A 13,750-nucleotide genomic window follows, 5' to 3' on the forward strand; every position below is an offset into this window, starting at 1 on the left:
CACAAACAAACAAAACAAAACAAACAAAATTCTGTCATTAATTACTCACCCTCATGTTGTTACAAACCCGTACGACCTTCGTTCATCTTCAGAACACAAATCAAGATATTTTTGATGACATTTTTGACAAAAAGTATTCTCATAGTTTCATAAAATTACGGTTGAACCCCTGATGTCACATGGATTGTTTTACAGATCTCCTTGCTACGTTTCTGGACTTGAGAACATTTCAGTTGTATTGCTGTCTATGCAGGGTCAGACAGCTCTCAGACTCCATCAAGATGAACGAAGGTCTTACGGGTTTGAAACGACATGAGGGTGAGTAATTAATGACAGAATTTTCATTTTTAGCTGAACTAACCCTTTAATATTAACAATTAGAACAGTCCCTGCAAACAAGCCTGCACCGGCCCTTTACGGGCCCACTTAGGGCTAGCCTAAGGGCCCCCAGCGGGCTGCCAGCGCAGGGCCTCTGAGATTTTGCTCATTGGCAAAACGTTGGCCCATTAACACTGGCCCTGCATGGGCAGCCAGTGGAAGCCTTAGCGCTGTTTTATTGAAAATAATAAAGTTTGAAGTCACTGTTATGGAGGTAAGCGCTTGCTTTAGTTGGGTTCCTGACCCTTGACTTTCGAACTTAAGTTTTTCTTTGGCAGCTGTAACTGTGTGTTTCTGAAACACGTTTGATTTAGCAAAAGTTGTAAGAACAAAACTGATCTGATGATTCCCTGGTCTCACCCGCAAAAAGCCAGCATGGGCCCCGCAAGGACATGTTTGCAGGGGTTCCTCATCCCTCACACATCATCTTACAGTGACCTCTAGTGGTCACTTTTTTCAGTGCAGGATTTTCTATAGTCTCTCTCTGTCTCTCTCTGCCAGTCAACCGTGAGCTCCTCATTCTGCTAATCCTAGTGGCTTTTGCTCTCCTGTACAAAAAGACCAGACTACAGACACTGGCCAAGTATTCAGGTACACATGCAGGGTATTGATACCCAAGTATGTACTCAGTTTGTTATGTTGATCTTATTGCGGTCTATGCAGTGCTCAAGAAAGATGGGGCCAAAACGGGTGTGGAGGACGAGAAAACGGTGATCTGTGCTTCAGAGGAGCCTATTGGTGCTGCCATGGCAACCATCAACAGCATCTACAGCAATAGCCGAGCAAGCATTTCCTTCTACATAGTTACCCTGCGAGATGCCATCAAAAAGATAAGGTCTCACCTTTGACGCAAGTGTAACATGCTGATGGCCGTGAGCACTCACTTGGTTGCAGTGTTTCTGAACTGATTTAAACTGATTTTAGTGATGATCCAACATATTAAGTAGTTTATTGTACAACATGTCAATACAGACATTTTTAAAATCAAACTTTATTAATGCAATAAACCTTTATGCATCAAAATACTGGAGTGTTAACTAAACCCTTAAACTTTGACATCAACAAAAGCTATGGGAAGCATTTTCTGCTCCCTTTTAAAAGTCGATAAGCCTATTTATTTGCATTTATTATGGTTAGTTGAAGCTTATTTGCATTTATTTGCATTTGTTCTGCTTCCTGCAATCTTTTGCACCCGAGAACCACTGCAATTATACACATGCTCATTACATTCTTACATTTTTATTAAAGAGTGGAAATTATATATATATATATATATATATATATATACACACACACACACATATAGTTCATTGCTACTGTAACAATAATGTAGTGAGCATTTTATATAGCAAATCTATATATTATATATATATATAGTATAACTTAATATAGAATTTAATTACATTTAAATTAATTTCAATTAAATATTAATAAAATATTATTATTCTCAATCAACATAGACATCTTGTAAAACTGTAATCTTTTATTTTTTTTATTTTCAGTAATTTTGTAATGTGCTTGTCATTTATTCGTTTTTTTTTTTTTAATATTGCTATTTAGGTTTAATTTATTTTTATTTCAGTTATTATTTTATTTTAGCTACATTTCAATTAAAAATGACCCTAAAAAGTTAAAAGTTTCAGCTTCAGTTAACAAATGTACTTAATATGTGAATCAGACCTATCTAATTCGTTCTTTAAATGGGGGGAGTCAATCCGGACTCGTCCAGACCGGAGCTGCTGCACCCTGTGAGTTCTGCTGGGTTCTGTCGTGTTACTTTAAGTAAACTCTTTTGTTATTTCTAAAATGTGTTCAGGCTTTTACACACTAATTGTTTCTTGATCCAGGTTTCTTTTGTGTTGCAGCTTAACTTTGTGAGGTTCTACTTGCCGCTTCTTGCCACTGAAAATCACGAGCGGATCGTTTACCTGGATGATGATGTCATAGTGCAAGGTGAAATCCATTATTATGTGTGTAAGTTAAGCATCTGAAATGGACACTAACCTTACACTTGTACTCGTGTTGCACTGATACAAAAGCTATCAAGTTGATCATGCAAGCATGATCTCATATGTCAAGTGCATGAAATTAAACCACTACACTGCTCTATTCACTGTGATTATGAATGATTTTTGTTACATCTGACTTACAGGAGATATACAGGAACTGTATAACATAAAGCTGAAAACAGGACACGCTGCTGCGTTCGCCTCAGACTGTGATCTGCCCCCCACACATAAGATGGTGCGCAGTGTGGGGATGCAAGTGGGTATTTCTGGACGTATGTGTTAGTATTTTGAATATGGTTTACGTATATCGCTTTAGTTACTGTTACATGGATTGATTTCTCTCTTTCATGTCATTAAAACACAGTTGCCTCTCACAAACAACCTATATGGGATTTCTGGACTACCGCAAAGAGGAAGTGAGAGAGTTGGGCATCAACCCAAGTGACTGCTCCTTTAATCCAGGTGTTTTTGTTGGAGACCGTGGTGAATGTAAAAAGCAAAAAATAACTAAACGGCTTGAGAAATGGATGGCTAAGAATGTCAGGTGATGTACTGGTTCATTTCGAGCTTTTACGAGATCAAATTAGTTCAGCAGCAACAGATTTCTTTGTTTCCATGTTGATGTAGGGAGAATCTGTACAGCAGAGCCATGGCAGGCGGTGTGGCCATGCCTCCAATGCTGATCGTCTTTCATGATAAATACACAACCATTGATCCACTGTGGCACGTCAGACACCTGGGTAACTGATTGTGCCAGATCTCACTGAATACTTATTTGAGATGGTGATTCTTTATATTATTTGAAACTTTCTATTTACAGAAACCTGGGGGAAAATATGATCAATTCCCACAAAAATATTAAGCAGCACAACCATTTTCCACATTTATAAAAAGTTTTTTGAGCAGCAAATCAGCACATTAGAATGATTTCTGGAGGATCCTGCGACACTGAAGACTGGCGTAATGATGCTGAAAATTCAGCTTTGCGTCACAGGAATTACATTTTAAATTCTTAAATCAAAAACATTCCCAATATTTTAAAATCAATTTAATGTTTCCTAATCCTGTAAATAATCCCTAACAATGTTAACTACAAACCAAACATCTCAGGTTAATGGAGTCCTTAGACCCCATGAGTGGAAGGTCAGCTCTCCTCTTGTACATCACAATGTGTCTCATGGGAGATAAAGTTTTTTGTTCATTTGTTTTGTGAATTGAAATTTGCTGTAAAGCAAATCAACAAAAACTAAACGTTCTCTTCTTGTGTTCTATGAAGGATGGAGTCCTGATACCAGTTATCCCAGATCCTTTCTGAAAGACGCACGCTTGCTGCACTGGAATGGCCGTTTTAAGCCCTGGAACTATCCCCCTGTGTCCATCTGGACCTCTGGGAGAAATGGTTTATCCCAAACCCCATAGGAAAATGCACCCTGGTACGACTATGAACAATATTTAAAATTGAAACCATCACTGACTTCATACAAATCAATCCAAGGCTACTTAACCAAAAACAAATTAAAATAAACACCTGAAATGGAATCGTTATTTTGAGGAGAGTTTGTAAAATGAGTAAAACAAGGAGACACAAGGTAAAAGATTGCAATTGCACACAAGGTCCTTTTCAGGAAACATTTAATGGTTCAGTGGACAGGAGTCAGCACTCCACAACTGGGCCAGTTAAATATTAACAAATTTACAATTATGGAGGAATGTAAAAAAAAGAAATCTCAAACAAAGTAGCGCCTTAAAAAAAAAAAAAAAAAAAAACAGCTCCTATCCCCCTAACCCACCCGGCACAGAGAAAAGATAACCAGCTGAGATCGCCATCTTCACTCTGCATCACAGTCCGACAACCCATCCCTCCCAGATTTAAACTTTACAACTCATCTTTGCCTGTGGTATCCTGAAACAGAGAAATCCATGTGTTAACACACATTAAGATATAAGGAACTTTCAAAATGGCAGTTCGGCCGTCATTTCTTGCCCTCATGTTGTTTCAAACCTCTTAAATTCTCCTTTTGCATTTCACGAAAGAAACATGGGTTTGGAACAACTTGAGGGTGAGTAAGTGACAGTTTCCACACTCACGGTTTCATCTTCTGCCTCCTCATCTGCCTGGACCTCCTCCTCATCCTCATCCTCTGCTTCTTCTGTCGGTTCTTCTGGTTCCTCCTCTTGCTCATCCTCTACCTGTGGACACAGCAACAGGATATTGAGCCATGCTTCATTCGAGCATCTTTTTCATATTACCAGCACTCGACTGTGTGTGTACCTGTTCTTCAAGATCTACGTTCATGCTGAGCCGCAACATGCGCTCTATTCTGTCTCCATAAGCTTTGGTGTCTGTGAGTTGGTAGCCGGATCGCAGTGTGGCGGTTTCAAAGAGCACCACGGCTAAATCCGCAGCTGTCTGATCCTCACCATCTTCCTATGACACAAAGCACAATATATCAGACACTCTGAACTCTTTTAACAGCAAAATTTGAAAATAAATTAACTTGATCGGAGTTACGCTTGACTTACTTTAACTCTCCTCAACATCTCCTTGATGAGAGGATGTTTGGGGTTGATTTCTAATGTCTTCTTTTGACTTGCATAATAACTAGAATGAGAAAAAAAATTTTCACTTAGTTTTTATGACCATAGTTTGCATAATATTATTAGCCATTGTAGCAGGTTCAAGTTGGTATTCTATTGACAGCAGACAACTGGCCTTTTTTGCTAGTGACATTTTGCATATTTCTCTTATGTGACAAAACCCTAAAGGTGTTTTTATAGGTTGCCAGGTTGTTCCATTGCAGTTACTAAGGTGACTGGCACTACAATTTGCATATGCACGAACGTATTTTTAGGACTTGTTTAAAGGACGTACTTTGTGGAAATGTCTTTTCCTGTCTGGTAAGCCTGGGCTTTCATGATCCGTTCCATGTTGCCAGACCATCCGTACTGACTTGCAACCAGAGCGCAGGGAGACTTGGTCAGCCTCTGAGACAAAATGGCCTTCTCGATCTGAAACACGATACAAGGACGAGCTTGTTTAAATTTATCTACCACTTCTAAAAGGTCAGTCACTTTATAATATGCAATACAATACAATAAAATTAGAGAAAACAATCATACGTTGTCCTTCAGGGCCTTCTCTTTCATCCAGGTGGTGAGGGGTTCAAAGTCTTTCTCCAAAGCTTCCCTCTTCTCCTTGGCCTTGTCACTCTCGTCAAACTTCACGCCTTCCTTAGCCACATTCTGAAAGCGTTTTCCGTCAAACTCAGGCAGAGCCTGAATGCAGTACTCATCCACTGGCTCAGTCAGGTAGACGACCTCATATCCTTTCTTAAGAAGCTTTTCCACGAATGGAGAAGACTCAGCCTAAAACCAGAAAGATTACATGTTAATAAAGGAAATAGAGAAATAGGGTATCTCAGTAAGCACAGTTCAAAGTAAAAACATTTAAGCACCTCCTTCCTGCTGGTTCCAGCCATGAAGTAGATCTTGTCTTGCTTCTCCTTCATCCTCTCCACATACTGCTCCAGACTAGACAGTGTGGTGTCACTGTGGGAGGTCTGGAAGCGGAGCAGCTTGGCCAGGCGGGTTCTGTTGGAGTGATCCTCAATCACTCCCAGCTTGATGTTGGTGCCGAACTCCTTCCAGAACTTGTCATTGTACTGTTCCTCGGCAATCTTCTTGATCATGTCCAGGGTCTTGCGCACCAGCTTCTTACGGATGACCTGAAGAACGGAGGTATCAGCGTTAGTGTTGAAAGTAATTAATTGTTCAGCAAGTTCATGGCATCATATAAACATACATAAACCATCAATCGATGTTACTTTGATCTGTAACACTATGAGCTCACCTTGAGCAGTTTGTGTTGCTGCAGAGTCTCTCTGGACACATTCAGTGGCAGATCGTCAGAGTCCACCTGAGAGATGAGATCAAACACTGAGTCACCAAACATTCATTATAGTGATGCAGCAAAATAAATTATTGGCCAAAACTGATAAACTATCCAATTTTATTCTATTCAATTAATAGGTCATTAAATGCAATCTGTACGTTAAATTAAAAAAAATAAATCACTATTTAGTATTTATATAAAATTATTTATTAATATTTTCAATTAGCTTTTATTTTTACAGTTTCAGTTTTCAACAAAACTAGTTACAGTTTTCAACAATTTTGTGCTTTCACCATTTATTATACACATTTTATTTCAATTTAGCTTTCATTCACTTATTTCAGTTTTAGTAATTTTAGTACTTCAACTTATTTGATTTCAGCTAGTTGCCAGGACGTTTTTAATTTCCATCTAACATTGATATTTTTTCCAGTTTTTCCATCTAACATTTATATTTTAGCTTTATTTCAATTAACAAAACCAATTTTTAATCAAGTTTATAACACTGATTATTACCAGGGTTAAAGTATTAAATGACTTTAGAATTGGTTTATTCCAAACACTATTTTATGCAGAAAACAAAAAATGTAACAAACCTATTTTTGGCAAATAAAATTTCTTTTGTACCCAGTATTACATTAGCGCAGGCGTGCAATCTGCTCAAGAATGGAAATGTTCTTTACTAATGAGCCAGTACACAGGAAGGCTATCACTTCTAGGGAAATGCAACGCAAACCTGCATTATACTTCTAAGAATTTTAAATATGCCACACTCTGTACATGCAGAACTAGGATTGTGAAGGATTTGAGTCACAGAAATGTCGATGCATCCTGAACTTGTATCTTACTGGCTACATTTAAAAATAGACAGACAGAAACACACTTACAACGCCTTTGATGAAGTTGAGGTACTTGGGCATCATGTCATGGAAGTCATCGGTGATGAAGACTCTACGCACAAACAGCTGAAAACCAAATTGGGTACAGTTAATAACTCAAATACAACAGAGAATGTTTTCTTTTCCGACTTAAAGATTATCAAAATTACTTTGATGAAGTCATTCTTCTTGGTGCCATACTCATCGAAAAGGCCTCTGGGTGCAGATGCAGGGATGAAGAGGATGGACTTGAAGGTGACCTCTCCTTCAGCGGTGAAGTGAATGTGACCTATGGGCTCATCAGAGTCCTGAAAATTAAAAATGATTCCACTTGAACTGATCCAAGAAGCCACAGAGGATCATACGGAGTTGATTGTGTGTAAAGCACAGGTTGACTCACCCTGGAGAAGGTCTTGTAGAAGGCTTTGTATTCGTCCACCTCCACTTCCTTTGCAGGCCTCTGCCAGATGGGTTTAATGTCATTCATCAGCTCCCAGTCCCACACGGTCTTCTCCACCTGAAAAAGAGAGAAGAATTGTTCATTGAGAAACATTTAGTAGCCTCTACTGATGTTTACTTGTATATTTGCAGCTAAATACAGTACCTTCTTAGTCTTCGGTTTGTCCTTGTCTTCATCCTCTTCCTCAACTTCAGCTTCATCTTCAGTGGCTTCTTCCTTCTCTGCCTCAGCCTCCTCCTCTTCAATGGGCTCCTCTACAGTCTCAGTCTGGAAATGAGACAAATCGATGAGTTCATCACATCTTCCAGCTAGTTAAGCTATTGGTAAACGCTAAACTAAAAGGTCTAGGGGCCTTTGGTGGACAGTCTGACCTTGCTGCTCCATACGTAGATCGGGAAGTTGATGAATTGAGAGTACTTCCTCACAAGGTTCTTAATGGTCTCCAGCTCAAGGTAGTCTGAAGCTTCCTCTTTCATCACCAGTCTGATGAAACAAGACTACTTTAATAACATTGTACACATTTTTTGCGACTTTTTAAGTTCAACTGCTTACGTAATGGTGGTGCCTCTGCCCAGAGTGTCTCCACGAGGGTCCTCGATGACGGAAAACTCGTTGGAATCGGATTCCCAGATGTGCTGGGTGTCGTTGTTGTGCTTGGAGGTGACGATGACCTTATCAGCCACAAGGAAGGCAGAGTAGAAGCCCACACCAAACTGACCAATCAGCTCAGAGGTGGATTGATCCTCATCCTGCATCTCAGTCATCTTGTTGAGGAACTCGCTGGTTCCGGATTTGGCGATGGTACCGAGGTTCTTCACCAGTTCTTCTTTGGTCATGCCAATGCCCGTGTCAGTGATGTGAAGCACGTTCTTTTCTTTGTCGGACTGGTGAGGACAGACAAAAGATACAGAACTAAATATTGCATAACCTTGATACTAGTAGTAAAACTATTTACTACAGAAACCAAGAACTAAAAATGTGTTTGCATAGCTAAACAAGGTGTTGAGTATCAAAATTAAGATATGAAAATGAAGAAAGGAAACGCTCCTCAATTTGCTTCACACATGTTTGAATTTCTTTTTCAATGCAAATTCAAAAGCGATGTTATATTTCTCTGTTTCAGTAAACAGGGTTGCTCAGTAAGGGTGGGTTTCAGGACTCATTTTTAACACACCTTGATTTTAATAGTAAGCTCTTCATTTCCAGCAAGAGCATCTTCATTGGTGAGGGACAACAACCGGATCTTATCCAAGGCATCGGAAGCATTAGAGATCAGCTCTCGAAGGAAGATCTTTAGGATGAAAAACGAAGAATTAGGATGCGTTGATCTTGTGTACAATTTGTAAAAACTTGATGAACGGCATAAGTTCTAATAACTCACCTCCTTATTCTTATACAAGGAATTGATGATCAGTTTCATCATCCTGTTCACTTCCGCCTGGAACGCATGCTTTTCTGCCTTTTCCCGGATTTCTTTTATTTGCGAGGCGTTCAAACCATCTAGCTGAATGGCTTCCTCCTCCCTGTTGGAGAAAAGATGGAATCATGGAAAAGTGCAAAGGATGTTTGTTACATGTTCATTCCTCAAGGGACTTATTGCTATTTACCCTTGGGTATTGTGGAACAAGACACAAATGCATCAGCCAGATGTCCAACCCCCTTTGGGGATCACTTGTGGTTTTTGTGAGGAGCTAAAAGTGAATACATCTAAAAGTAACCTCTTAAGACAAACAAATGCGTTTTAATAAGCTAAAAGTAGCAGCCAGGATTAGTTTTGAGATTTTATTTACCCCACTTTAAGATCTGAGTCTAAATGAAGGGTCACAAAGGGCGAGGAACATTTCTCTAAAAATGAATGAAGTTCGAATCAGTCAAGTGCAAGTTCAAGTCCATACAGACCTCTGAACAACCTCGTCATCTGTGCGGGATCCGTCTCTGCTCTTCCCAAGGTCCTCTTCTACGGTGTGGTCAATGTCAACGTCGTCATCAGCTTTCACAGATGCTGCAATTATGCAAAACATAAGATTAAAGCAAAACCACAATTAATGTGAATGCGACGTTGGTGATAAAAAGCACTTTAAAGCCAGACAGAATCTATGGTGTTACTCAATAACTTCATGATATAACACACAGCACTAAAATACAACTTTTATTTGGATCACAAGTGATTCATAACTTAATTCCTAAGTATATTTGCTCAGCAAAGACCCTATTGTGCCCAGCAAGGCTGTTTATTCATTGTACGCGAATATGCACTGCATGTGAAGTTAAATTTAATTAGAATTGCCCAGGTTAGGCTCTCCACATCTGAAACGTGCAAATGCACTTGATTTGTGTGCAAATGCACTTTTTTGATCCAGTAGATCTCAGCTAGACAGTTAAAGGCCTTGATGTGACAACTAAAGATGTTTCAAGATCCTTGGTTAAATTCTTCTCTAAATGTGCAATTAATATGATTTGTTATTTTATTTAACTCTTGCATGACTATTTTCCATTTTAAAAAATCGTACATTACTAGTACGATTACATAATTTCAATGCAATTAATCGTTTTAAGACACCATATAACTGTATATTAATAAATTGGATATTATCATACGAAGGCCATTTCAATCTTAAGGAAACTTCCAGAAGCACATGCGAGTCAAATCCACTCTCCATGTTTTATGTCCTGTTCTGAATCATCCATCCATTTAGGAAGCGTTAACATATATATACACAAAGTATTATTATAAAAAAAATTAAAATATAAAACTAATGCTAAACGTTACATAGCAAAAAGAGGAAGCACACAAAGACAGCAGCATTGCTGCAAACACTCACTGAAGCTTTGTCAAGTTCAAAGGCATCAAACTGCATAACGCGGTGCATTTCATGGCCATTTAATAAAACGTACTCACCGAATGCCAAAAGTGCACAGAGGAGACCGATAATCCACAGTCGCCTCATTGTTTTTGAAAAAAAAAAGTATTTATTAATGAGACTCAATAGCAGATTAACTCCTTGAGCAGTCGCAGCGCCCTCCACGCCTCGATGAACTCTTGCAGTGCGTAGAGATGAAGTGAGAAGTCGGCTTTATAAACTCCAGCGCTCTAGGGCTGAACTCAGCCGGTATGAGCAAATCACAGCACCCCCACGCACAACAACGCACCAATCAGAGAGCGAGCCGCAGCAGCTGCCCTCCAATCACCGCCTTACATGTCCGATTTTACACGGTCCAATCGTGGCTCGCATTGATTGGCTCGACGGGATGCCAATTCATAGAGGGAGCGTTCTAAGGGGATTTCGTCATAGACTGTGACAGCTGATCTGGGGACGGTGTGAGTTTTGTTTACTGCTTTGAACGGGTTGAGGGAAACGGAACTAGGTGATTCAGAATCAGATTTAATTTAGGGTTACGGTTACCTTAGCAACCAGTTGTTGACATGGGTGAAAGACCACAAGAAAGTCATGATAGAATTGAGATTTTTCTGTTTTACTTATTTTATGTTGACTAATATATATATTTTTTGCATTTATTTTAATTTTTCTCTACTGCATGTAACTATTTCTGAAAATTTCACACACTAAAAATGCAAGGAATAAATATCCGAGAAAAAAATATGGGAGAAACTTCTGACAGCTTATACCTGGGGTTTCCTTTTGGGCCTTATCTGTGTTATGTTCCAGGTGATCTTCAAGAAGAGTTGATTTACTTGAAAGCAAAGGTGTTTCCCCACCTAGACACACTTTGCCAGGCAAAGGGAACCTGTTTCAGACCTGTGGACTTGCAGCGAAGCAAACAAGAAAGAACAAGAAGAGATGATGAAAATAATCATAAGCTTGATCTTTTTGACCAACAGTTGAAAATCAGTTTGGATCTCATTGACCGCTCGTCCTTTTTCATTTGTCTTCTTGGACACAGCTACGGACAGTGTCTGCCAGCCGAAAATGGTTCTCAATCTGATATCGGACCATGTTCGTTGTCTGAGGTGGCTAGGAACTTGCATGTTGCTGCAGAGGCTGGTTACCCTTGGGTTATGGAGGATGAGTATCGCACCAGTAGCCTTACAGAGCTGGAGATCACCAAGGCAGCCTTCATTGACAACAACAGAAGCTGCTTCTTTTATTTTAAAGACTGCACCCCACAGGACACAGAGGACGACAGCAGTAGTGAAATGTGCAATTTCTTGAACATGCTGTCCACTCAAAGCCAAAGTGAGAGACAGAGAATGAGAGATCTAAAAAAAAGGATCATAAATCATTGTCTTCCTGTCAGGTCTGAGTTTACAAGTCACAGTATCTTGAAACACAAATGCAGATTTATATGAAATACTAGCCCATTTGTGTATTACTTGTGTGTATATATTGAGTATTTTAAATGCAACCTTTTCTCACCATCCTTTTCTTTCCACTGTGTGACAGATTCTTCAAAAACCTGCATGAACTTGAGGAGATGATAAAGGTGGACTGGGAAGGAGTCATATGTACATTTCATGAGGATCCAAAACATCCCATCTCCAGTAAGACTACACTTCTGGACCAGTTCTCAAAGATTTTTGTTACCTTTTAAAATGCCACATTTTGGACTTTAATCAAATTCTTAATCAATTCTAAATTGTATTTTATTTTATTCAAATTTTTTATACTTTATCTATTTATATTGATTATATGTAAAAGAATATGAGCATATATGATGCATATGTGACCCTGGACCACAAAACCAGTCATAAGGGTCAATTTTTCGAAACTGAGATTTATACATCATCTGAAAACTGAATAAATAAGCTTTCCATTGATGTATGGTTTGTTATGATAGGACAATATTTGACCGAGATACAACTATTTGAGAATCTGGAATCTGAGGGTGCAAAAAAATCAAAATACTGAGAAAATCGCCTTTAAAGTTGTCCAAATGAAGTTCTTAGCAAAGCATATTACTAATCAAAAATTAAGTTTTGATATATTTACAGTAGGAAATTTACAAAATATCTTCATGGAACATGATCTTTACTTAATATCCTAATGATTTTTGACATAAAAGAAAAGTCAATAATTTTGACCCATACAATGTGTTTTTGGCTATTGCTACAAATATACCCCAGCGACTTAAGACTGCTTTTATTGTCCAGGATCACATATTAAAAAATAGTTCAAAATTACTATTATTACTTATGATAGTCAACCTGACACTTCAATGATAGGTATGATATTGATGAGTTGTTATTTGGCTTTGGGTTTTCTCAAACCCAAAAACAGAATATGAGGGTTCAAGTAAGATACATTTATGATTTTTGACTTGATTTGTTGTAGGATGGCAGGATTCATTCGATCTGCATTACCATGAGAGGCATGCGCGTACATTGTGTGACTGGTTTGTGCCCTCGGCACCCACCACAGAAATACTGAATGCACTAAACAAATTTCTGCATCCTGTAACCCATAATGCAAAATCTGAGATGCACTCAAGAAATCCAGGAGCTCATTTCACATGGTAAGAACATAAAACCAAAGTAGGCAAATGGTGTTTGATTAACATATATTGTGTTATGGGTCAAATTTGTGTGTGCTTTCAGTGATCTTGACCAGAACGACTCAGAGAAGTCTATTTTACTAATATGCGGTGAAAGGGGTTGTGGGAAGTCCACTCTGGCAGCATGGTGGCTGCGGTCCTTCTGCAGACAGAATCCTGATGTTCCAGTCATCTCTCACTTCTGTGGGACCAGCACATCCAGCACTGATGTCAGGTCTATGCTCAGACAGTGTACTGCTCAACTTCGAAGAGCACATTACAGTAAACTGCCTCATTTTCCAGCAAAAATATGTTTATGATTCTTGGGAGTTTGAATAATTGTCTATATAATTACCAGAACAATCTAATTTCAAGCTATTATTGCAAATGCTCTTTGTTAGTTTATGAAAAAAAAGTTAGATAAATGTAAAGATTATCCACTTAAAATTAGAAATTGGATTGTACACATAAATATTATAATTTTAATGTAAATGTATTACATTTTTAGTAAAAATCAATTAGAAGAAAACTGAACTACTGTCTTGACCAGACAAGAAGAAATAAATTAAAAATATCAAATATAAAAAGCAAACATTTAGAACATTTTGTACAGATATTTTAATAAAAATATTGTATATACGTA

At 38.5% G+C, this 13,750-nt stretch overlaps 2 protein-coding genes and 1 pseudogene across 2 annotated transcripts in view; 2 read left to right on the forward strand and 1 right to left on the reverse strand.

Annotated features, from left to right (window-relative positions):
• Positions 1–281: 281 nt before the first annotated feature.
• LOC107656215 (glycosyltransferase 8 domain-containing protein 2-like) lies at positions 282–3,930 on the forward strand (annotated as a pseudogene).
• A 72-nt stretch (positions 3,931–4,002) lies between these two features.
• LOC107656288 (endoplasmin-like) lies at positions 4,003–10,680 on the reverse strand. The gene is made up of 18 exons (XM_016444052.1): positions 10,517–10,680; positions 9,517–9,619; positions 8,999–9,140; positions 8,792–8,908; positions 8,170–8,501; positions 7,989–8,100; positions 7,762–7,884; positions 7,558–7,674; positions 7,328–7,465; positions 7,167–7,244; positions 6,238–6,303; positions 5,843–6,112; positions 5,508–5,753; positions 5,260–5,396; positions 4,911–4,989; positions 4,660–4,815; positions 4,476–4,577; positions 4,003–4,290 (listed from the first exon to the last, which is right to left on the reverse strand). The coding sequence occupies exons 1-18, from the start codon at positions 10,563–10,565 to the stop codon at positions 4,264–4,266; spliced, it is 2,394 nt and encodes a 797-aa protein (XP_016299538.1). The 5' UTR covers positions 10,566–10,680; the 3' UTR covers positions 4,003–4,263.
• Positions 10,681–11,218: 538 nt separating this feature from the next.
• The window catches only part of LOC107656216 (tetratricopeptide repeat protein 41-like), a 7,989-nt gene continuing 5,457 nt past the window's right edge, over positions 11,219–13,750 (forward strand). Inside the window, exons 1-4 of the mRNA XM_016443980.1 lie at positions 11,219–11,874; positions 12,021–12,118; positions 12,909–13,089; positions 13,172–13,389. Of these exons, the coding sequence (XP_016299466.1) occupies positions 11,219–11,874; positions 12,021–12,118; positions 12,909–13,089; positions 13,172–13,389 (1,153 nt within the window). The remainder of the gene's footprint in view (positions 11,875–12,020; positions 12,119–12,908; positions 13,090–13,171; positions 13,390–13,750) is intronic.

Source organism: Sinocyclocheilus anshuiensis, unplaced genomic scaffold, assembly GCF_001515605.1.
Source record: "Sinocyclocheilus anshuiensis isolate Anshui unplaced genomic scaffold, SAMN03320099.WGS_v1.1 scaffold183, whole genome shotgun sequence".
In the NCBI taxonomy this organism is placed as follows: domain Eukaryota; kingdom Metazoa; phylum Chordata; class Actinopteri; order Cypriniformes; family Cyprinidae; genus Sinocyclocheilus; species Sinocyclocheilus anshuiensis.

Bases quoted from the DNA above. Each gene is read 5' to 3' on its own strand.
- LOC107656288 (XM_016444052.1), bottom strand. From the start codon at position 10,565: ATGAGGCGACTGTGGATTATCGGTCTCCTCTGTGCACTTTTGGCATTC. The intron at 7,466-7,557 runs GTGAGTCAACCT...TTTAATTTTCAG, and splicing joins TCTACAAGACCTTCTCCAGG to GACTCTGATGAGCCCATAGG. The intron at 7,245-7,327 runs GTAATTTTGATA...TTTGGTTTTCAG, and splicing joins AGAAGAATGACTTCATCAAA to CTGTTTGTGCGTAGAGTCTT.